This window comes from Acanthochromis polyacanthus, chromosome 9, assembly GCF_021347895.1.
Source record: "Acanthochromis polyacanthus isolate Apoly-LR-REF ecotype Palm Island chromosome 9, KAUST_Apoly_ChrSc, whole genome shotgun sequence".
In the NCBI taxonomy this organism is placed as follows: domain Eukaryota; kingdom Metazoa; phylum Chordata; class Actinopteri; family Pomacentridae; genus Acanthochromis; species Acanthochromis polyacanthus.
Genome location: NC_067121.1, coordinates 40,945,208 through 40,970,780, shown reverse-complemented (window position 1 = coordinate 40,970,780; position 25,573 = coordinate 40,945,208). Strand labels below are relative to the sequence as shown.

General features: G+C 40.1%; 2 protein-coding genes across 4 annotated transcripts; one reads left to right on the top strand and one right to left on the bottom strand.

The window, feature by feature from the left end:
• The first annotated feature begins 375 nt into the window (after positions 1–375).
• On the top strand, positions 376–13,262 carry rnf2 (ring finger protein 2). 3 transcript variants are annotated; one of them, XM_022204278.2, is made up of 9 exons: positions 376–490; positions 2,787–2,884; positions 4,033–4,193; positions 5,513–5,595; positions 6,394–6,526; positions 7,070–7,169; positions 7,280–7,452; positions 7,670–7,859; positions 9,467–13,262. In XM_022204278.2, the coding sequence occupies exons 2-9, from the start codon at positions 2,798–2,800 to the stop codon at positions 9,566–9,568; spliced, it is 1,029 nt and encodes a 342-aa protein (XP_022059970.1). In that variant the 5' UTR covers positions 376–490; positions 2,787–2,797; the 3' UTR covers positions 9,569–13,262. The 3 variants fall into 3 exon arrangements, with proteins under 3 accessions (XP_022059970.1, XP_051809187.1, XP_051809186.1); XM_051953227.1 differs by lacking the exon at positions 376–490 and adding an exon at positions 576–600; XM_051953226.1 differs by lacking the exon at positions 376–490 and adding an exon at positions 621–639.
• A 281-nt stretch (positions 13,263–13,543) lies between these two features.
• LOC110958010 (actin-related protein 2/3 complex subunit 5-A-like) lies at positions 13,544–18,692 on the bottom strand. The gene is made up of 4 exons (XM_051953228.1): positions 18,447–18,692; positions 17,053–17,126; positions 15,101–15,277; positions 13,544–14,115 (listed from the first exon to the last, which is right to left on the bottom strand). Exons 1-4 carry the CDS (start codon positions 18,583–18,585, stop codon positions 14,053–14,055), a joined length of 453 nt encoding a protein of 150 aa, XP_051809188.1. The 5' UTR covers positions 18,586–18,692; the 3' UTR covers positions 13,544–14,052.
• Positions 18,693–25,573: the final 6,881 nt, after the last annotated feature.

Genomic DNA, 25,573 nt, shown 5'->3' with positions numbered 1-25,573 from the left:
TCTACATATTCCACTAATCTTTGTTTATTGTTTATTGTATTGTACTCTAGCAAAAATAATTTCCTCCTGGATGAATAAAGTGGAGCTTATCTTATCTTATTTATTTATAATCTTTTTTGCACTATGAACAGCATTCTCTGCTTTTTGCACTGTATCATGCAATTATCATTTTAGCACTACTGTGTTTATATATTCCTTTCTAGCTTGTAAATATCTGTATGCATTGTGTTTTGTTATTGTTTTTTCCTCTGTTCTTCTTTCTCTAGTTTCTTTCTTTTTATTATTCTCTTTCTATGTTCCTTGGCTGACACCAACAGCCGAAACCAAATTCATTATACGTTGTGTGTGTGTACTAGAGGGGCAGAGATGTTCTGAGGGACCCTCACTTATAGCGCCTCCATTTCCCAGAATGCACCGCTCCTTGTGCATCCGCCATATTGCCTTCGCCTAAACGCGCTGGCTGGATAGGCTCGTACCTACAACAGAAAATGTAAGTACAGAAACAATAATATTCTATGCCAGCTGTGAATATTTCGCTTTTATTTGCGGGTTTGCTCACCGGCGGCGATTCGCATGCGAGTTTATAATTGTTAAAACGCTGTAAGTGGGGCTCTGAGGGCGATCAGTTTAGCTCAGGAGGTTGGTGCGTCGGCTCTTTATCTGTTGTTGTTTTTTTCCTCTATCACAGCCACAAATTACATTCACGACTCCCCAGTAATATTCCATACATCAGCTATTTTCATAATTGTTTGTCGTGCTTAAATGCGACCGATGGAACCGTACCTCACGCCTGTGTGTTCTGTGTTTGTGGCTGTATCCCTGAGCTTATTTTTCCTTCAGTGTTAGCGCTGTGAAGAATGGCGAGCCTCTCTGGTAGCTAGTTAGCATTAGCCGAGCCCCCTGAAATTTGTGCGCGGGGTCCGTCTGTGATCAGCTAGTACCAAAAACAGGGACCAAATCAGATGCCAGTGCCTGTTAGTTGCTAGAAAAGCTAAAGTATAAGCTAACAGCCGTGTGTCTAAATCCAGTCAGCAGCTACAACACACAGGGAGCTGATTATTGACATATATTGATGGTTGCGGTACAGGTTAGCAGCTAGAAATACATTGGTGGTCATGACACCTTAAGCTCCATTGTTATTGTTTATTGGCATTATTTAAGCTCATGGGGAATGATGCACCTTTGAATATGGACCACCCCCACTTTCACTTTATGCCAGTCACATGTATGGCGGCGTGGAAACAGCTGCATGCTCTGAGGGCTGATTTGAAGATTTCACATGAACATTTCTGCTTGTATGTCTAATTTATCTTTGTGTCTGTGTTTCGTAAGTGCTGTTGTGTAGCAGTGAGTAGTCGTGACCCATCAGAACCGGTATCATTGTGGGTTTGACCAGAAGATTGTCTTATTTGTGTAGAGGATGCTTGATGCCAGTAACTGCAGCTGTAACTGTAGTTCAGATCTTCCTATTTGTAAAATATGAATATCTGAAATTAGAACTCCATAAAGCACCTGGGTGTGAACCACTATCTGTTTACCCCTAGATGAATGGATGTCTGGGTATTTAATACAGGCTGTTCTAGTTTTTTTAATAATAAAATTCGCTCACTTTGGTCTTTAGATGGCTGCTGCTTCTTGCTTTTGGCTTCCACATCAGTTACTCCAACATTCCACGTTGTAGGTGTTATAACATTTACTGCAGTCTCATTTAATAGACATTTAATCAACAGATGCCATAACTTTTTGTCCAGCCAGCCAGAAAAGTAGCCCAGTATCTTTACCAGAGATACCAGATAGTCTTTTGGTGACGTAAACTTTTTTGCCAGATTAACTGATGAATTCCTCACAAAACAACAATGCATGGATGGTGATTGTTTAGAGATTATCAGCCAAGACAAAGTGGCGTATTATCAGATCCTGATGTTCAGACCTTCTTCAGACTCCAAACACAAAACTGAAAATCAAATCTGGATGAAACATAAAACGCCAAAGTTTCCCAAAATATTTCATTTCCAAAAATATTTGTTTGTTTTTACAGGAGGTTTACCTTTTGATAATTCAGTTTTAGTTGTGATTTTGTCATGAAATACAAGCTTCACACAGCAAAATATTTACCATCTGAGAGAGAGAGAGAAAGCCTGCTGCAGGATAAAAACACTGAATTAAAAATATTTCTAACATTTGTTAAATAGTCTTTCAGATTAACATAAACTGCAAGAAGTCTCATGTATGTTACTGCATGTTATACTGCAGATTTAGAGCTGTTCTGCAATAGCTTTTGTCCTGTTATGATGAGCTGTAGAGATGGAGGGAGTTGTTACTTTAACGTCTTTATCGCTGCAGACAGGTGGTGGATTGTTAAACAAGCAGCTTCTTATTAATGAAATCAGATGGATGATTCTAAATATGTGACAAGTGAAGCAAAGATGTGAAAAGTTGAGCTCCACATTCACACGTTTAATCTAATGATTTATTTACATTATTCAGTGGTTGTAGGGTTGATGGTAGCAGCATCTTTTCCACAGGTCTGAATGTCCTGGAGCTAGACGTTAAACTGAGGTGCTTCCAGAGAACAGGCCTGGTGTTGCAGCTCTGCAGCCGTCTGTGGATGGTTTAAAGTAGAGACAAACTAGAAAGTGCTTTTTGTCTGTGAAGGTAGAAAAGGGCAGTCCATTTACTGTTCATCTGCAACAACAACAATAAAATCCTGCTGGTGATCATCACAGCAGGTCACTGTGACATCCTGGATTTCTATGAAAATCTCATTTCATTTTTCTGTGTTCCAGTTTTTGCAGTGATGACTCAGACAGTTCAGACCAACGGGGTTCAACCCCTCAGTAAGACCTGGGAGCTGAGTCTGTATGAGCTCCAGAGAACTCCACAGGTAATGTTTGATTCTGTGTGTTTGCTGTGTGTTTTCTGCTACATGGCCTTTAAATGCTTTTTTGTCTCAGATGTAAATGTGTTTTTATTCCATGTGGTGAAACATGAAAAGGAGCTGGAGCATTTCATGTGTAACAGCAAACCTTAACACTCACAGTTTATCAGATTTAGACCTTCTGATGATATAGTCACTGCTGGAACACATTTATGAGGTGCTGAAGCTCCTCCATCCTCCTGGATATACACCGCCATCCAAAAAAAAATAAATCACACGCTCTAATATTTGGTTGGACCGCCTTTAGCTTTGAGTACGACACTCGTTTGCTGTGACATCGTTTAATAAGCCTCTGCAGTGTCACAGCGTTTATTTCTGTCCAGAGGTGCATTCGTTTTTACAAAGATCTTGTTTTGATGATGGTAGTTGGACCAAAGTCTTCTTCAGAACATCCAAAGATTCTCTCTGCCTCTCTTCTTACCCTGATGCCCCCATCCCTCTGGAACAGGGTAGATCTGGACCCATCAGACCTTCTTCCATTGATCCAGAGTCCAATCTTTATGCTCCACAGAAAACTGAAGCCTTTTTTTCTCATCATCCTCACTGATGAGTGGTTTTCTTAGAGCTACAGCTGTTTAGTCCCAATCCTTTGAGGATGCTCTTACTTTCTCTATTAAACAGCCGTGAGTTCTACTGTTGGTTTCCTACGATCATCTAAGAGTTTGTTCCTGAAGATGATGGTTGTCCACTATATTTCCAGGTTCTAATGATGCATTGGACGGTTCTTAACCTGAATGTAGTCGTTTCATCTCCTTAGATGTTTTCGTTGCTTGATACAGGCTAATAATTTGACCCTTTTAAAACAGATTAACTTCCTTTATGACCACAGGACATGTCTTCCATGGTTGTTGAAGGAATGAGAAGCTCCTCCCTGCATCAGCTAGGGTTAAACAAGTTGTATCATCACTGCAGTAATTATCCAATGGAAGATTCTGAACTATTTGCTTAGTTAGATCCAGGTGGAGACTTTTTTTTGGACAGGCGGTGTATAACACAGACATGTGCATCCAGAAAGACGACAACATGAGTCTCAGTCCATAGACGTAGATGTATGTGTGCTGACCTACATCTCGATCTGTTTCTTGCTGCCACAGGAGGCTATAACAGATGGACTGGAGATAGCGGTGTCGCCCAGGTCCTTGCACAGCGAACTCATGTGTCCCATCTGTCTGGACATGTTGAAGAACACAATGACAACCAAAGAATGTCTGCACCGCTTCTGTGCTGATTGTATCATCACAGCTCTGAGATCTGGGTGAGTTTCTGACCGGCGACCCCCTTCTATGTCCAGGTTAACACCAGCTAATCTAGTAAACGCTAACGTCAGAGCTGTAGAGGATCAGAAGAGGTGACTTCTGAGAGAAGAGAGGGTGTCTTCTTTCAGATCTTTTCAGGTGCCCAGTGGTAGAAGTTGGCTTCCCTTAAGAAATAATGTGGATGGTGAAAGGCTAGAGCTTAGAATGTGTATTAAAATGACCTTTTACAGCCCAAAATAGTGAAGGGGGGGTGGGGGGGTAGTTTTAGATTTAAGTTCAATTCAATTTTATTTATATAGCGTCAGTTACAGTCAAATCGTCTCAAGACGCTTTACAGAACCCATATGCCTGACCCCCAGAGCAGCCCAAAGGAGACAGTGGCAGGAAAACACCCTTTAACAGGGAAGAAACCTCGAGCAGAACCCGGCTCTATATAGGGGGGACCCATCTGCCTGCTGGCCGGGGGGGTTGAGAGGGACAGAGGAGGGCAAGGGGGAGGGATGGGAGAAGAGGGAGGGGTGGGAAAGCAAGGAAAACACAACACACATTTGGATACATGTATGACAGGATATGTGACACAGACAAAGTATAAGCTAACATTGAAAACTGACTCATAGTTTACTCTGATGATGTACGGCTCTGACATTAAACATACTCCATATATAGCTAGCAGTAAAATTCAAACAGTATGTAAGTTAGCATAACAGTATAGTGAAGGCGATGCAGAGTTGACTGGTGGAAAAAGGGAGCTGGAAGCAGAGGGCTGGAGGAAGGTCAGCAGCAGCATCCCACAGTGGACATGGTGGAGACTGGACCAGCTGGTGGAACATCAACCGCAGATCTGAAGCATCCAGCTCTGGAACCAGGGACACTCGGAGAAATAACACAGGGGGAAACAGAGTGAATGTACTGCAATAACGGTATACATATTAAATGTAAAGGTAGATAGAGAAGGGCTCAGTGCATCAAGAGAAGTCCCCCAGCAGCCTATAGGCCTATAGCAGCATGACTAGGGGCAGAACGAAGGGACGTCCAAGAAGGAGTCAGCTGTGCAATGAAGACACAAGCCGAACCCCTGTGGGTCACCCAGTCAGCCCCAACTATAAGATTTGTCAAAAAGGAACGTTTTAAGCCTGGTCTTAAAAATAGAGAGGGTGTCTGCCTCCCGAACCCAAACTGGGAGCAGGTTCCACAGGAGAGGCGCTGATAACTGAAGGCTCTGCCTCCCATTTTGCTTTTAGAAAGTTGCTTATGACAGAAATGTAAATGCTGATGGCTCTGTGGTTTTGGCTGATGATTCTTCTGCTTGTCTTTGCAGTAACAAAGAGTGTCCTACCTGTCGTAAGAAGCTGGTGTCCAAGAGGTCGTTGCGTCCAGACCCAAACTTTGATGCTCTGATTAGTAAGTAATCACCAGAGGAATGGACCAGGTTAAAGGAGAACTCCAAAAGATCGACACAAACCGAACATTGTCACAGAACACCAAACGGAAAGCGTTCATTTGTTGAGATTTTTCATGGCTTTCTGGAGGGCTGAGGTGCTACAGTGGAGTTTTGGGGTCCTTCACCAAGAAAATGTTCTGTTATTTGACATTTAATGTAGTTTTTACATCATTGTGTGTAATTCTGTGCATGTTTAAAACCCAAAACACCACAGGTTGTTGTTTCAGCTGTGGATCCTTTATCATTCCATTTGGCCAGTCAGATTTCTAAATGGTCTGAAGGGATGTCACTTTCTGTGTGGATGGAGAAACCAACCTGGTTCCTCTCATACCTTTTCCTCTTCCTGAATCATTCTTTCACAGCTGTAATTCTTCACTGCGGTCCACATTCTTTCCTCACATCATTTCTGTAGTGAAGACATTAGGAGACTGATTCATTTGCTTCCTCTGTGGCTGATGCAGTAAACCACAGAACACAGGAAACAAACACTTCAAGTCTCTAATAATATCTAATGGACACTTCATTGTCTCATACCTAAATATAAAACAAACCCTTTTTTTCTAGCATAACGTTCAGAAAACTCTATTGTCTTGTTTTCAGGCCATCCGAGTATCCTTTCCCTCCAGAGCTTTACAGAGCTCTCATAGTTATTTTCCATTCATTGGGCTTTGGCACCGTTACACAAAACCACTTTTGTCTCAGTGCTGTGGAGCCTCAGAACGGTGGTAAAAACCCTGCATTTATTTATCCTGTTTCAGGTAAGATTTATCCCAGCCGTGACGAGTACGAAGCCCACCAGGAGAGAGTTTTGGCCCGCATTAGCAAACACAACAACCAGCAAGCCCTGTCCCACAGCATAGAGGAGGGGCTGAAGATACAGGCTATGACCAGGTACACACACACACACAGGCTATGACCAGGTACACACACACACACACACACACACAGGCTATGACCAGGTACACACACACACACACACACACACACACACACAGGCTATGACCAGGTACACACACACACACACACACACACACACACACACACACACACACACACACACACACAGGCTATGACCAGGTACACACACACACACACACACAGGCTATGACCAGGTACACACACACACACACACACACAGGCTATGACCAGGTAACACACACACACACACACAGGCTATGACCAGGTACACACACACACACACACACAGGCTATGACCAGGTACACACACACACACACACACACAGGCTATGACCAGGTAACACACACACACACACACACACACACACACAGGCTATGACCAGGTAACACACACACACACACACACACACACACACACACACACACACACACCTACAGGCTATGACCAGGTAACACACACACACCTCAGCACACACACACGACTAAAACTGCAGCCTCGTCTGCATTTCTTCTCAGACTGCAGCGCGGAAAGAGACACACGGTGGAGAATGGAAGTGGAGCTGAGGACAACGGAGACTCTTCTCACTGCAGCAACGCCTCCGTCCACAGCAACCAGGTGAGACGGACACGTGTTATTCTGAAACTCATAAAAGAAGCAAAACAAACATGGGGGGGGGTCCATCCAGTTTAGTGTCGTTTTCACACCAAATGAATGTGGTTCCCCAGGAGGCGGGTCCGAGCATCAAGCGCACCAAGACGAGCGACGACAGCGGCTTGGACATGGATAACGCTGCAGAGAACGGGGGCGGGGACTCTGTGATTGACGGGGGAGCCAGCGAAATAGAACTGGTGTTCAGGCCTCATCCCACCCTGATGGAGAAGGACGACGGTCACAACAGGTAGGCAGACGCTCAAACCCAGCTGCTTCTGCTCTCTGTGTTCTCAACAACTAATACAGTGATACGTGGATGTTTTTGAACCGTTCTGCTGCCTGATTTTGCCTGCATAGAACATCAAACGTACAGGAACATTGATCACTGCGTCCACATCTGGCTGCTGCATGCTGAGTTGTGACCGTGTGCTCATGTGTGCTCGTGTCTGATGGAATCGTTGCAGCGTGGAGTTCGTTCCTCGTTACATTAAGACGTCTGGTAACGCCACGGTGGATCACCTGTCTAAATACCTGGCCGTCCGACTGGCTCTGGAGGAGCTGAGGAGAAACGCCGAGGCCAGTCCTGTCAACGTGGAAGCAGCTTCAGAGAAACAGTACACCATCTACATCCCCACAGCTGGAAACCAGTTCACTGTGAGTACACGCTGACACACAGCTGCTGTAGAGCTGTAGGCTTTCTGATCTTCACCGCTGGATGTTTAATGCTGCTGACCTCAATCTGACTCTGCAACGCGTCTTCAAAAAACTCTGTGTAGAAATGCATTTGAAAGTTAAAAACACACTGACTCTTTAAAAGAGGCCAAAACATTTATTTACAGTGTTAAATACAGCAGGTCCTCAGTTTACGGCGTCCTCAACTTACAGCGTTTTATCGTTACATCAGAGCTGGTTATGTGGAACTAGTTGATGAGCGGATGAATACGTCGTCACACGTCTTTGTTTCCATTCTCTGGTTGTACTCCACCTTGGATTGTGCTGCATTCACTAACTTTTTACCTTCATTATGGCTCCCTGCATAAGTCAGACTCTTCTGATGGAAGAAAAGGAAAGCCGTCTCCATGGAAGTGAGATTAGACAGAATAAAACACTGGGAACAGAAACATCGGCATTATTAGATCAAGTAGTAAAACCTGTGCTACATGTTCTGTTATCTTCTAGTAAAATGATTCATACATGCATGAAAGTCGTTGGTACTCATGACTTTATGAAGAACTGATGGATATCGTGATGAACAGAACGGATTTGTTTACTTATTTTTTTTGAGTTCTTACGGTAAAAATCAACGTTCATCACTCTGTAGGAACAGAACTCTGATGTAAGTGGAGGACCTGCTGTAATGAAAATGTGTTCCTGACTTCAAACCCAGAGGATTTCTTTTAGTTTGGAGCCAGTCTGTTGCATTTTATTTGCTTGTTCTGAGTGAAAATTGAGAAACTCAGTTGAAAAAGAATCTGATGCTCATAGTGCTTCATTCCAAGAGACGGACTGCTCTGTTTCATTCCCTTCCTGAATGTTCTCATCCAGACTTTCTAGCGCCTTCCCACTTTGATATGTGCCTCGATTTTGAAGCCACAGTTCAGTACATCGTCTTCTGAGTAGCAAAAACAACAACGTGCTTTACGTCTAAGGCACTCAGAAGCTCCATATTCTGAGTGTTAAATGTAGTAAAAACATGTTCATTAAGACAAATGTGATGTATTTAGAATGAGTATAAACTAAGCGTTAAGGCCAGCGGTACGGTTTCACAGTAGCTCAGAGCGATGCAGCCGGTCTCTCTCTTGTGTTCAGCAGCTGCTTTGCTAATACTTTTGGCCCTGACTTTTGGATGCTGTTAAAGAGCAGCAGGGAGACATAGCTGGACCTGTCGCTATGGTGATGGGCTCATGTGGGTGATGCTGTTGAATAGAGTGTAATCCCCCGCTGCTCTGCTGCTGTAATTCACACAGAAACCCAAAGCTTATGATGCTTCTCCATACATGCAAACCTCAGACAGAACAGCTTCTTAGAGATGAGGCTGAGGCTCCTTAAGTGGACCAAGGAGCCTTTTCAGACTGAAACTCAAAGCTGACAGAAGCTGAGGTCTTCGTTTGTGACTCACGCTTCTATAAGCCGCTGTCCATCTGTAACTCTCAATTTCAGAAATTAGTTTCCCTGAAAATGCCATGTAGCGTATAAGCAGCTGATCAGGAACAGAGGTACCAGCATGTCTCCCTGACCCGTCCTGTCTGATCTGTCCACAGGTTCTGAACGGTTCTTTCTCCCTGGAGCTGGTCAGCGAAAAGTACTGGAAGGTCAACAAGCCCATGGAGCTCTACTTCGCTCCCACTAAAGAGCACAAGTAGACGCACATAAAAACACACACACTCACACACACTCGGCGGTAGGAAGCGAACACACGGACTGGGCTACACCTGCACACACCAGAAACCAGAGGAGAAGTGTGTGTCTGAAGGAGATGAAGGGGGTCGTTTAGCCCTCTGAAAGGACTCTGTAAAAAGCAAAAACTCTGTTTTATATTCTCTGTATCTTTCTCTGTGTGTCTGTAGAAGGTAGCAGATCAGAACAGCAGACTGTAGGTTCTCCCCAAACACCACGGTCCATCTTCACTCTGTTAGCTCCTTTCTGACTTCATTAAATGCGTTCTATTTGTCTTCAGCACAGCCTCCTTTGAATGGGAGATTTTGGACTGAGAAACGAGGTGAAATGTTGAGTCTGTCGCTGTGGATTTAGAGACAAATCCAGCTGTGTCCAAATGATGTAAATACTCGTGGACGTACACGTTGGTGTGTTTAAACTATACAAGGTTCTGTAAAATGACTCGTACAGACAGAAAGACCATCATTCATCATGTAGCATCAAAGTGTTTTGCTTTTCAGCGTCTGTGGCTGGAATTCCCCTCTCTGAAATGTTCGTGCAACTTCGAGTTCTGCTCTATTAAAAACTTGATTTGTAAATTTGAAAATGTGTTTTCTGGTAGCTCATCTGAAGGTTTCTTATCAGATCACACCACTGCTGGAAGAAGAACTAGAAGCATTCAAACTGATCACTTAAATCTGATTACTGTATTCATTGTTCAGTTTAAGAACATTAGTGCTTTTTTTTTAAGTTGGACGTCACCCAGAGGGGAATTAATCACACATGTGCAGGTAGTAATCAGTGTTTGACATGAAGGAATCATGTTTAGAGAATCTAGTTCTCATAGATCTTAAAATCTAAATTGGCATCAAACAGACTGAAACCAACATTTATTGAGACACTTTCCACTGCAGGAACTTACAGAAACCGCCTCGTGATTTGGCTCTTTCTACGTTTCTGTGATCGTGGTGCAACAAAACAACAACAAACAAACAACAAACTGGATGGAACTGCGGCTCTATGATCATCAGGGTTTGTTTTGTTGATGTCAAATTAATTTTATTTCAGGGGCCTCATTCAGCCCAGTCTGACCTCTGGTGGACCGGCATCAGAAGTTCACATTTAAGGAATTATCTTTTTACTAAACGTCATGAACAGCCTGAAATTTCTGAAGAAAAATAAATTCCATTTCAACCAAATTCATCCTCAGTTTATCATTTCCACATTACAACTTCCAGGTCACAGTTTATCTACAAAAAGGCACAAAGCTGACAGTCAGGTGTCTGGAGCTGGATTATATAGCATTTATGATAAAAAAAACATCAAAAACAGACAAAACATTACCAGAACGAGACCCCAAATCACAAAAGAACAATCTATTTTACTTTATGATCAAAACAATTTGTCATGGTCTAGAAATTATTTTAAATTTATATATTATATTTTAAATTTCTCTCATTTTTCCACTTTGAGGGCCGGATTGGACCCTCTGGAGGGCCGCTTTGGGCCCACGGGCCTCATGTTGGACCCTCCTGGCTTATATGGTCATTTTTGTGTTGTTTGGTTGCATTTTAAGGCATATAATCAGCAGGTTTCCAGTGCCACTCAGACTGATTTATTTCATTTCTTACCTGAAAGACGTCCTGCAGGTGAACGTGCTCCAAAGGTTCAGGTTCCTCTCAAAGTTCCTGCAGTGGAACAGCTGACCGTGTCCATGTTCTGTCTCACTGAAGGCCTTTGAGCAGCGCTACACGGTGCTCATCCACTTACATCTATGTAGTGCTGTGACGTTAAAAAAGAGCGATTTCTCTGTAATCTGTCCACCCAGGGAGAGTTCATGAGGGAGGCTGCAGTGTAGGGAACAGCGAGCATCAAACGGAGGGTGAATGGATTCCTGTGAACACATGAACAGTTTGGATGGAGGATCTGGAAGCTGATGTGTTGATCTGTTGTCTGTAGGAACAAACTGTCCTCTGATGTCTGCTCTCTGCGGCTCGTCCTTTTATAAATGTCTTTTGTAACCTGCAGCGGAAGCGGTGTGAGATTGCAGGAGGGTTCTGAGGGGAGGGAGGGGATGTATTCTTATTTTTTGCAGCCCCATAGACAGTTTGACCGTTAATGTTCACCATCTGTCCACAAACCTGCTCCCTCAGCCGTTAAACCGAGGGTTTGGATAAATGTTTTATTCTCTATGTAGCTAACTTAGGAGTCTGAATGTCAAACGAGAACAGAACCTCCAGAGGATTTAGTGACGATTCAACCTTTCCAGTGAATGTGAAACCACAGATGTTGCTTTGACTCTTTTTGCCGCCTTTTTTTGTTGATGATTTGTCGTCACACCTCGAGGAACCGCAACATTTACACACGTGATCTTTTTAACGGGACTTTGTTTGTTTGAACTGATGATGCACCAGTTTGTTTGTTTGTTTTTTTGTTTTTTAAAACTGTGACAGAGAAATGTAAAGTTTGTTGGTGTGAGCAGAAGTGCAAAGTTGGTGTGAAAATGTGCCGGCGCTGCGATGGCTGCTGACGGCCACTAGGGGGCGTGGACACTAATCTGAGTGAAGCGATGAGTGTTTGTGCATCAGACTCTGAAATGACCTGTCTGCACCCATGGACTCGTTCTCACTGCTGTTACGACTACGTTTGTTTTTTAAAGGTTGGAAAAGACATTTTACTGACAGCGAAACCTGGAAGCTTTTTTTGTTGTACGAAAATTCAATATTTTGCAGTGGGTTTATGATCGAGCCTCTATTTGATTTTTGGATTCGTACAAACCTGAGCCAGGGATAAAAACGAGTAGATTCATATTTGCTGCAGCAACAGAATTGATGGAAACTCATTGATGGAAAGTCATACTTTGGAATGGAAATGATTTAGTAAGTCTGACTTATTAGATCAAATCTGAGGTTAGAAAGTCAACAATCTGAGATAAAAAAGCCAAATTTTGATTTATCCTGTACATAATTTAAAAAATAAATAAAAATCACAATTAACTGGGCCTCCACAGATGATTTTTTAATCTCTTTCTTCATATTTCTCCTCCTGGTTTGCGTCGGCTGCATTGTGAAGCTTTTTCCAGATGTTTTCAAACTGTTCCACTCTGTCCATCTCTTTCACCTTCTGTGCAGATTTATTTTTATTTTGTGGAGATCTGTTCCTCCGCAGATGCAGCTACAGTTTCCCTGCATCCAGTTTGGAACTTCCCAGTTGAAATTGGTGAAAATGTTCCTTGAAACTGAAAGTTTTAGTTGTTTCTTCTGCCCGATTCGCTGCATTTCTTTAAGTTTTGAATTATTGGGGAATTAAGTGTAAATGTGTCACCTTGGGCTCTGGAAAATTTATAGATGACATTTTTAAACTAAATTCTGACATTTTATGGACAAAATCAATGTACCGAGGAAAAAAGTTAGATTAATAGAGAATGTTAATGTTTATTGCTGAGCTCCTGTTCCGTTGTCATGGCGACGTGGCCTCCATAACTGAGTTTTTGTTGGTAACGTGCCAGCTGGTCTCACATCCCAGGTGGGTTTTCTGGGTTTTAGGAAAGAAAGATTTGATGTGATGGCGGTGGAGCTCCCGTCTCGTTTTCAGTCCCAGAGTGTCTGATCTCTGTGTGGAATCTGTGTACTGCATTTTTCTTCTGTTTGGACAATAAACCTGAATCTGTGTTCAGAGGAACTGATCGTCTGTCTCATCAGAAGCACCAAACAGGCGTTAACCGTGTTTTCAGTCTGCATTTCAGGTCTCAACTTATTTTCTGTACAGCGTCGATTAAAGAACAAAAAATAACATGAAATGTAAGTTAAACTAGATTAGATGATGATGTAACACTGCTATGTTTATATGGACACATTTAAGTTTTTCTGCAGAATAAACGATGAAACATGGATTTATGTGGCAAACAGGAGATTCCTCAGAGCAGCCACAGTCTGAGCGATGATCACATTAATGAGTCAGTGTTCAGCTTCAGATCTTTATTCTTCTGCTTCCAGATATCAAAAGAATCAATATAAGCGGTAAAACCTGAAAATCAGGCTCAACAAAACAGCATGGTGTTGGTGTAAGTAGAAAAAAAGAGTCAATGAACAAACATGTTCAGAAAGTTAGAACGGTTTGGGTCAAAATGAATCCACTCCCAGCATGCACCGGGAAAAACCAGCAGTCAGTGACGGTCCATCCATCGTTTCATTTCCTCAGCCTGGATGAGTCAAAGGCTCCAGAGAGGAGGAGGAAGGAGAAGCAGGAGGAGGAGGAGGAGCAGAGCAGCAGTTTGAAGGAGCTGCTTTGTGTTTCTGCTTCGGCCAGCGGAGGCAGAAGGAGGTGCCAGCATCTCCTACATCCCACAAGTTAAAGGACAGAATGCAGAGGGAGAAAAAAACACAAAGAGGAGGGAAAAGGTGCAGCAGGAAGACGCTCGGCTCCGGTACAAAATAAAAGTCCACCAACAGACTCTGCAGGTTCTGGAGCTTCACACCGTCTTCCTGGCTGTCAGAACTCTGACGATAGAACCGACTCCTCCCACCGCCAGAGCCTGAGGACCAAACACAGAAATCATTCAGCTTCATGTACGTGTTGTTATGAAGCTGAAGGCCAGCTTACAGGTTAGGTTGAGCTTTTACCACTGTGGCTGCTTTAATACAACGCTTTCCTACCACCTGCTAAAGTCACTTTAAATCACGATGCCTTGAAATGTGTGAATATTTTAATTACATTTAGTATTTCCACAGATTTTAAGTTAGAAGTGTTTTTATAGTACAGACTAAACTTTAATATTTAAAATGGCCTTCTAAAGAAAAAACTCTAAAAACATCACAGTGGTCAGTGGCTTTTCTGCAACGGTAAATCAGATCAGTGTCCTTCATTCTTATACTGCTGGAAGGCCTACAGACCTACAGACAGCCGTGTTTGCAGTGATGTGTGAATAAATGTGTGTCATCTTTAAAGGGTGAACTCCCAGAACACCTCAGCATGCTTTCAGCTCCACGAGTATAATATATATGTAGTATACTAATATCTCCATCTAACCTCCAAGTGGCTGCTTCTCAATGTTCCCTGGACTCTAATGAACTTTGGCAAAACAACGTTCTCCCATCATGCACCACGGTCCCAGAATAAGCTCTAAAACTTAAACTAGAAACATTCATATCCAATAATGAGTTTAAGAATATCATAAAGAATGCAGTGAAGGAGGGATGTCCATCTGCTCATCTGTCTTATAGAACTCTTAAATGTTGTACGGCTGCTACTCGGCCCTGTAACAGAGATCTCTATTCTCAGTGGGACTTTCTGGGTAAATAAAGGTAAAGAATATCGATGTTTGTCAAGGAAAACCAGAGTTCAGACGATCTCTAACAACTAAACAAAGCTCTGAGGGATCTGTTATTTACACCTTTAGTTTCCCTTTTACACAGCGCTGCTCTTTGTGAAAATGAAGCCAGATTTTAGCTCCAGCTTTAAGGTCGTATAAAGTTTGTCCCCGTCTTCTGTCAGCGTGTTGTTTTTGGCTCTTTATTCACCTTTTCGTGCCACTGCAGCAGGACGGCGCTGCTGTTGTCGGACGGCTTCTCGAAGCCTCTGTAGATGTATTTCATCAGCAGGTCCACTCCTGCTTTGTCCAGCGAGCCCACGGCTTTCTCAATGTCGCTGCTCTTAAAGCTGCTCAGCACTTTGACCACCAGAAGCTCCGCTCGATCCTAAACCAACACATGCAGCGAGAAAACCATCCGTTAGACAACAGGAAGCTCATTTTAACAGCAGATAAGAGACACGCTGAGCTCCAGTATGTCAGCAGAACAACTGTGCATCCAATTTACAGGAGAATTTAAATGAGAACAGAACAAACCGTGTAAATGTTGTGATATTCTGAAAACTAAAGAAAAACTGTTCAGTGACAAAAATGGAGGAACTTCAGTATTTAAAAGCTGGAACTCTGACTGATAAATGAGCAGAATGTCTTTCTTTCCTCCTTTGTTAAAGTAATTCCTTCCTAAGTTGAAGCTTTTAAAAGCTGTTCAAACAACCTCACCTCTAATTAGAACACACTTAAACTGTTTTGATGACTTTTTTTTATTTGTTATTTTAACTTTTTCAGATATGCAGCGGTAGAAAAAAGTTTTCAGACATCCTTAAAATTTTACAGCATCTCAAATATGATCAAGAAATATTTGTGGAAAATCTTTTTTGTGTTTTCCACGAGGTGTGGCTGCAACAGACACAAACAGTTTGTCTTTGTTTGGACCCAAATGTCTTGTTATGGAACCGATCGATGTGAAGTTTTTAGAGGCTTTGTAGGATTTGTTCAGCGTTGTGGCTGTGATCGTACTAAAAGAAACTACATCTGAACACCTCACAGTGACTCTTAACACGATATTTCACAATATGTGGACGTCCCAAAACTTTTCTCCACTCTTGCACATGTCGTGTAACACAAGCATGTTTTATTCCTCTTTAAAAACTGAAAGCCAGGAGAATGACAACGACAAAAAGAAAAGAGCATAGATGGATGTACGCATTATGAAAGTCATGTTGGAGCCGTTATTCATGTCTCTTTATTTTTACTACGGACTGGCCTTATATCAGGTTTTATGTTGATCTGTAGGGGGCGCTAGGGTCCTGGTTTTTAAAAGCTCCAGTAATGAGGTCAGGTGTGTTGGACGGGGAGCAAACAGATGTTTTACTGTGATAGATTTTAGTTTGTTTGTTTTACAAAGTTAAAGGAAATGTTTTACTTAAACGGTTAAAGAATAAACGGATTGATAAATCCACAGAAGAACTGTGTAGAGCACATTTCTGTTGGGTTTGTTTGCCCGGAGCACACATCCACCAATAACATCCCACAGCGGCCTTTAAACTGGTTACATCCTGCTGCAGTCATGCAGACGTACGTTTAAATCCTCTACATCCATCTGCACAGAGTAATACACACAGTAATGTAAAACACAACTGAAAGTGAGGAGCAGAAAGACAGAAAAATGACTAAATAAGTATAAATTATTAGTAAATAAAATGATGGGCAAAATACATATTTTTAAAATGACGGAGAAAAAATGAACTAATAAATAGATAATGGACATTAAAAAAATAGAGAAATTAAGAAAAAAAAGAAAAATGAAATCAGGTAAATCAATAAAATTAGATTGAAGAAAGTGAGTAGATGTTAAAAAACACATTAAAACTACTTTAAAAGCCTTAAAATAACAAAAAACTGATCTCAACATTCCCACTCCTGTTAGTCGGATAAAGTCTCATCAGATGATTCTCACTTAATCAGGAACTTTTATGTTCGTCCTTCTCAGGTCTTAATATGAATCTGACTTTCCTGAATCACTTTAATCAGCTGAAGGAGTTTCTGTTTTCATCCATTCAGAGCCTTTAAAAAAAAAAACACTCCAGGTTTGTGGTTAATGCTTGAAATTATGAACCTGGTGAAACAGAAAGCGAGGAGCATGAGCGTATTAAAGGAAAACACCTTGGCGTTCTGGTTCTTGGTGTTGATTGGAGGGTTCTTCAGGACGGCCTGCAGAGCTCCGTTCATGTTCCCCTTAAAGAACATCAGTCAAGGAACAAACAGAGGACAGAGATACGAGCAGGTTTCAGCTGAAGATAAACAGAAAACGCTGCAGAATGAAGGAACGTGTGATTACAGCATCATAGATTCCAGTACAGAAACTAACCAGTTCTCTGGAGCTGAGATGATTATTTAGAGTATTAGGACAACAATTTTGACAGTTTATTCAAATATTTAATCAAAACTCAACTCATTCCAGCTCCTCTTTTTGTCTTCTATGATCAGAAACCTCAGGAAAACTTCATTATTTCTGCATTTTGGGGCATTTTAAACACTGCGACATAAAAGGCTGCATAAAAACATGATAAAATTGACTTTATATTAGATAATAAAGATGAAATAAGAGCAATTATCAACAGCTAGTTCTAACTTGACGTCATTCATGGGGTCATATTTTAAAGATCTGAGCTCATACGACAGCAAAAACATCGTCCCTTTTTTCTCTGATGTTTAAAATGCATTGGAGATCCTGTTAAATAGGATTTAATTAAGGACATTAAACAAACAAAACTATACAGACTAATTACCAGAAATAACCCGTCATCACCTGTAATCATGTAAAATATCACGTCTGATGAATCTGCAAACGTGTTTTTGGTCAGTTAGTGGTTTTCACAAAGACACACAAACAGAAGTTATGTTTGTATGTAACTGCAGCTTCTTAAATGAGAGTATTTTCATTTTTTTCCTTCTCTGTTACAGTAAACTGAATATCTTTGTGGACAAAAGAAGAAATTTGCCATATTTTGGGTTTGGGAAACACTGACATTTTACACCATTTCCTGAACACTTACAGAGCAAATTACTGATCAAGTGATGGAGAAAATGATAGAAAATGAATGCAGTCGTTGGTTTTCCAGCCCTGTCGTAGACATGACTGCAGCACAGCTTAAAGAAGGCCTCCAACCCACCGACAGCAGTCTGGTTCACTTTTTGACACCTGAGCTAATTGTTCCAAAACTTTACAGTAAACTAACCTGGCATCACTCTGGCAAAACACTGGGGCAATTAAAGGGTAAAAAAACGTGTTAAAACACCCGTTTTCTGGACGTGTGGACTGAAATATGTGAGGGAACCACACCCTCCTGCTGGGTCTGACACCCGGAAACCACTTTTTGATGAAAACTACAAAAAATAAATAAAAATGCGCCACGTATCTGCCGCTCATGTGTTATTTTAACAGCAACAACGTGAGATATTTTGAATTTATAACAGTAAACAGAGAAGCAGAGAAGCTACAGCCCCCTCCAGGCCTGCCCCGGTCCCCACCGGTCCCCCGGTAGCGGAAGGATATTGTCGGAGCAAACCGTCCACCTCCGCTTCGTCCGGACCTCCCTGGTTCTCTCCTCCGTCCTCCTCGTCCACGAACTTGTTCTCGTCGTATTCATCTACGTCTACCTTCCTGAAGCGGTCGGACACCGTGTTTTTAGACATTCTGGACCCGACGAGGAAAACCGTGAAGATGAAGAACAGCAGACTTCCCTCTGCAGCCCTACTTCCTGCTTCCCTCGCTTCCTCTTTCTTCTTCTGCTACATTGTAGAGACGGTCGGTGGTCGCTTTAGTCGCTGCAGCGCCCCCTGTCGGGATACCGGGGTGTAGCTCCTACTTTATCTTTGTTATTAAACCTTCTGGAAAAATTATGGAGTCATAGGAGTGCCATAGTAAAATATAAATCTGTTAAAAAAATAAGGAAATAAATGTGCAAAATGTAAAGGGAGCAAAAAAATGAAATAATAAAAATACAATGAAAGAACAAATAAATATGAAGAGGAATAAATAAATAAATAAATCTGCTAAAAATGAGGAAATAAATATGTAAACATAAAAAGAAATAAATAAAGAAGGAAATACGTGTGTAAATACAAAGAGGAACAAATGAAAAAGATTAATCTTTTTTTAAAAAAGGAAATAAATGTCAAAATACAGTGAGGAACAAATAAAAGAAGAAATGAATAAATAAAGGAAAAAATTATATAGAGGAATAAATACATAAATAACTCTGTTCAAAATAGAGAAATAAATAAATATATATTTTAAAACAGGAATTAAATAAAATTATAAAGACGAACAAATAAAGAATAAATATAAAAAGGTAAATCTTGTCATTGCTTTTTCTTTCTCATATAGCTCAACAGGTTAAGCAGGCGACCCATGTACAGGGCTGGTCCCCGACGCAGCGGTCGGGTTCGATTCCTGCTCGCGGCCCTTTGCTGCATGTCTTTCCCCCACTCTTCTCCCACGTTTCCTGTCTGTCTCTTCACTGCACCTATCAATAAAAGCCTAAAAAGGCCCAAAAAAACACACCATTTGATGAAATAATGTAAACTTGGCCGTGAAAAACACTATAGAGCAGTTTTCTTTTTTTAAAAAAAAAAGAATTTTGTCCAAAAAAAAAGCCATAGTATACTATGTCGAAAAAAATGACATTTTTTTCAACATGTCATAAAAACACGCCATTTGATGATATAATCTAAAGTAGGCCGTGAAAAACACTATAGAGCAGTTTTTTGGGGAAAAAAAACATCAAAAATTTTGTCCAAAAGAAAAACGCCATAGTATAGTGTTCTTCTTTTCCTTTCGGCTTTTCCCTTCAGGGGTCACCACAGTGAATCAATTGCCTCCATCTAACCCTGTCTGCTGCATCCTCTTCTCTCACACCAACTACCTTCATGTCCTCTTTAACCACATCCATAAACCTCCTCTTTGGTCTTCCTGGCAGTGGGAAACTCAGCATCCTTCTACCAATATATTCACTCTCTCTCCTCTGGACATGTCTGAACCATCTCAGTCTGGCCTCTCTGACTTTATCTCCAAAGCCTCTAACATGTGCTGTCCCTCTGATGTACTCATTCCTGATCCTATCCATCCTGGTCACTCCCAAACAGAACCTCAGCATCTTCAGTTCTGCTACCTACAGCTCTGCCTCCTGTCTTTTCCTCAGGGACACTGTCTCCAGACCAAACAACATGGCTGGTCTCACCACAGTTTTGTAAACCTTTCCTTTCATTTTAGCTGAAACTCTTCAATCACACATCACACCTGACACTTTTCTCCAGCCGGTCCTCCACAGGTACATCATCAGGACCAAGTGCCTTTCCATTCAATATCCTCTTCAATGCCCTTCTCACTTCATCCTTACTAATCTTTGCTACTTCCTGGTCCACAACATTCACCTCTTCTACTCGTCATTCTCTCTCATTTTCCTCATTCATCAACTCTTCAAAGTACTCTAGTATGTCGTCTGAAAAGTCATCAAAAACATCATAATTTTGCATGTCGTCAAAAATGTCACCAAAAACGTCACAGTTTAGTATGTCGTCCGAAAAATCATGAAAAACATCATAGTTTAGTATGTCGTCCGAAAAGTCACAACAAACGTCATACTTTATGTTGTCTGAAAAGTCACCAAAAATGTAAGTTTCTTATGTCATCCGAAAAGTCACCAAAAATGTGATACTTTATTATGTCGTCCGAAAAGTCACCACAAACGTCATAGTTTAGTATGTCGTCTGAAAAATCACGAAAAACGTCATAGTTTAGTATGTCGTTGGAAATCTCACCAAAAACGTCATAATTTACTATGTCGTCCGAAAAATAAGCAAAAACATCATAGTTTAGTATGTCATTCGAAAAGTCACCAAAAACGTCATAGTTTAGTAGGTTGTCCGAACAGACAACAAAATTGTCATAGTTAAGGATGTCTTCTGAAAAGTCATCAAAAACGTCATAGTTTCGTATGTTGTCAAAAAAGTCACCAAAGACATCATAGTTTAGTATGTTGTCAAAAAAAGTCACCAAAGACATCATAGTTTAGTACGTGATCGGAAAAGTCACCAAAAACGTTATAGTTTAGTATGTTGTCCGAAAAGACAACAAAATTGTCACAGTTTAGGATGTCATCCGAAAAGACAACAAAATTGTCACAGTTTAGTATGTCATCCGAAAAGTCACCAAAAACATCATAGTTTAGTATGTCGTCCGAAAAATCACGAAAAACATCAGTTTAGTATGTCGTCCAAAAGGTCACCACAAATGTCATACTTTCATATGTTCTCCGAAAAGTCACCAAAAACATCAGAGTTTAGTATGTCGACCCAAAAGTTAAAAAAAATCATATTTTAATTTTTCGTCCGCAAAGTCACAAAAACGTCATCGTTTAGTATGTGATCGGAAAAGTCACCAAAAACGTCATAGTTTAGTATGTCGTCCGAAAAGTCATCAAAAACGTCATAGTTTCGTATGTTGTCAAAAAAGTCACCAAAGACATCATAGTTTAGTATGTGATCGGAAAAGTCACCAAAAACGTCATAGTTTAGTATGTTGTCCGAAAAGACAACAAAATTGTCATAGTTTAGGATGTCGTTCGAAAAATCACGAAAAACATCAGAATTTAGTATGTCGACCCAAAAGTTTAAAAAAAAATCATATTTTAATATTTCGTCCGCAAAGTCACAAAAACGTCATCGTTTAGTATGTCATCCGAAAAGTCACCAAAAACGTCATAGTTTAGTATGTCGTCCGAAAAGTCATCAAAAACGTCATAGTTTCGTATGTTGTCAAAAAAGTCACCAAAGACATCATAGTTTAGTATGTGATCGGAAAAGTCACCAAAAACGTCATAGTTTAGTATGTTGTCCGAAAAGACAACAAAATTGTCATAGTTTAGGATGTCGTTCGAAAAATCACGAAAAACATCAGAGTTTAGTATGTCGACCCAAAAGTTTAAAAAAAATCATATTTTAATATTTCGTCCGCAAAGTCACAAAAACGTCATCGTTTAGTATGTCATCCGAAAAGTCACCAAAAACGTCATAGTTTAGTATGTCGTCCGAAAAGTCATCAAAAACGTCATAGTTTCATATGTTGTCAAAAAAGTCACCAAAGACATCATAGTTTAGTATGTGATCGGAAAAGTCACCAAAAACGTCATAGTTTAGTATGTTGTCCGAAAAGACAACAAAATTGTCATAGTTTAGGATGTCGTTCGAAAAATCACGAAAAACATCAGAGTTTAGTATGTCGACCCAAAAGTTTAAAAAAAAATCATATTTTAATATTTCGTCCGCAAAGTCAAAAAAAGGTCATCGTTTAGTATGTCATCCGAAAAGTCACCAAAAACGTCATAGTTTAGTATGTCGTCCGAAAAGTCATCAAAAACATCATACTTTCGTATGTTGTCAAAAAAAGTCACCAAAGACATCATAGTTTAGTACGTGATCGGAAAAGTCACCAAAAACGTTATAGTTTAGTATGTTGTCCGAAAAGACAACAAAATTGTCACAGTTTAGGATGTTGTCCGAAAAGACAACAAAATTGTCACAGTTTAGTATGTCGTCCGAAAAGTCACCAAAAACATCATAGTTTAGTATGTCGTCCGAAAAATAACGAAAAACATCAGTTTAGTATGTCGTCCAAAAAGTCACCACAAATGTCATACTTTCATATGTTCTCCGAAAAGTCACCAAAAATGTCATAGTTTAGTATGTCGTCTGAAAAGTCATCAAAAACATCATAGTTTAGTATGTCATCTGAAAAATTACTCAAAACATCATTGTTTACTATGTCATCTGAAAAATGACCAAAAACGTGATAGTTTAGTATGTCGTCCGAAAAGTCACAAAAAACGTCATAGTTTAGTATGTCGTCCGAAAAGACAACAAAATTGTCATAGTTTAGTATTTTTTAAGAAAAGTCACCAAAATTGTCATAGTTTAGTATGTCGTCTAAAAATTCATGAAAAACATCATAATTTGGCATGTCGTCCAAAAAGTCACCAAAAACGTCATAGTTTAGTATGTTGTCCGAAAAGACAACAAAATTGTCACAGTTTAGGATGTCATCCGAAAAGACAACAAAATTGTCACAGTTTAGTGTGTCGTCCGAAAAGTCACCAAAAACACCATAGTTTAGTATGTCGTCCGAAAAATCACGAAAAACATCAGTTTAGTATGTCGTCCAAAAAGTCACCACAAATGTCATACTTTCATATGTTCTCCGAAAAGTCACCAAAAATGTCATAGTTTAGTATGTCGTCTGAAAAGTCATCAAAAACATCATAGTTTAGTATGTCATCTGAAAAATTACTCAAAACATTATTGTTTACTATGTCATCTGAAAAATGACCAAAAACGTGATAGTTTAGGATGTCATCCGAAAAGACAACAAAATTGTCACAGTTTAGTATGTCGTCCGAAAAGTCACCAAAAACATCATAGTTTAGTATGTCGTCCGAAAAATCACGAAAAACATCAGTTTAGTATGTCGTCCAAAAGGTCACCACAAATGTCATACTTTCATATGTTCTCCGAAAAGTCACCAAAAATGTCATAGTTTAGTATGCCGTCCGAAAAGTCACCAAAAACATCAGAGTTTAGTATGTCGACCCAAAAGTTAAAAAAAAATCATATTTTAGTATTTCGTCCGCAAAGTCACAAAAACGTCATCGTTTAGTATGTCATCCGAAAAGTCACCAAAAACGTCATAGTTTAGTATGTCGTCCGAAAAGTCATCAAAAACGTCATACTTTCGTATGTTGTCAAAAAAAGTCACCAAAGACATCATAGTTTAGTACGTGATCGGAAAAGTCACCAAAAACGTTATAGTTTAGTATGTTGTCCGAAAAGACAACAAAATTGTCACAGTTTAGGATGTCATCCGAAAAGACAACAAAATTGTCACAGTTTAGTATGTCGTCCGAAAAGACAACAAAATTGTCACAGTTTAGGATGTCATCCGAAAAGACAACAAAATTGTCAGTTTAGTATGTCGTCCGACAAGTCACCAAAAACACCATAGTTTAGTATGTCGTCCGAAAAATCACGAAAAACATCAGTTTAGTATGTCGTCTAAAAATTCCTGAAAAACATCATAATTTGGCATGTCGTCCAAAAAGTCACCAAAAACGTTATAGTTTAGTATGTTGTCCGAAAAGACAACAAAATTGTCACAGTTTAGGATGTCATCCGAAAAGACAACAAAATTGTCACAGTTTAGTATGTCATTCGAAAAGTCACCAAAAACGTCATAGTTTAGTAGGTTGTCCGAACAGACAACAAAATTGTCATAGTTAAGGATGTCTTCCGAAAAGTCATCAAAAACGTCATAGTTTCGTATGTCGTCAAAAAAGTCACCAAAGACATCATAGTTTAGTATGTTGTCAAAAAAAGTCACCAAAGACATCATAGTTTAGTACGTGATCGGAAAAGTCACCAAAAACGTTATAGTTTAGTATGTTGTCCGAAAAGACAACAAAATTGTCACAGTTTAGGATGTCATCCGAAAAGACAACAAAATTGTCACAGTTTAGTATGTCATCTGAAAAGTCACCAAAAACATCATAGTTTAGTATGTCGTCCGAAAAATCACGAAAAACATCAGTTTAGTATGTCGTCCAAAAGGTCACCACAAATGTCATACTTTCATATGTTCTCCGAAAAGTCACCAAAAACATCAGAGTTTAGTATGTCGACCCAAAAGTTTAAAAAAAAATCATATTTTAATATTTCGTCCGCAAAGTCACAAAAACGTCATCGTTTAGTATGTCATCCGAAAAGTCACCAAAAATGTCATAGTTTAGTATGTCGTCCGAAAAGTCATCAAAAACGTCATAGTTTCGTATGTTGTCAAAAAAGTCACCAAAGACATCATAGTTTAGTATGTGATCGGAAAAGTCACCAAAAACGTCATAGTTTAGTATGTTGTCCGAAAAGACAACAAAATTGTCATAGTTTAGGATGTCGTTCGAAAAATCACGAAAAACATCAGAGTTTAGTATGTTGACCCAAAACTTAAAAAAAAAATCATATTTTAATATTTCGTCCGCAAAGTCACGTCATCGTTTAGTATGTCATCCGAAAGGTCACCAAAAACGTCATACTTTCGTATGTTGTCAAAAAAAGTCACCAAAGACATCATAGTTTAGTACGTGATCGGAAAAGTCACCAAAAACGTTATAGTTTAGTATGTTGTCCGAAAAGACAACAAAATTGTCACAGTTTAGGATGTCATCCGAAAAGACAACAAAATTGTCACAGTTTAGTATGTCATCCGAAAAATCACGAAAAACATCAGTTTAGTATGTCGTCCAAAAAGTCACCACAAATGTCATACTTTCTTATGTTCTCCGAAAAGTCACCAAAAATGTCATAGTTTAGTATGCCGTCCGAAAAGTCACCAAAAACGTCATAGTTTAGTATGTCGTCTGAAAAGTCATCAAAAACATCATAGTTTAGTATGTCATCTGAAAAATTACTCAAAACATCATTGTTTACTATGTCATCTGAAAAATGACCAAAAACGTGATAGTTTAGTATGTCGTCCGAAAAGTCACAAAAAACGTCATAGTTTAGTATGTCGTCCGAAAAGACAACAAAATTGTCATAGTTTAGTAGGTTGTCCGAACAGACAACAAAATTGTCATAG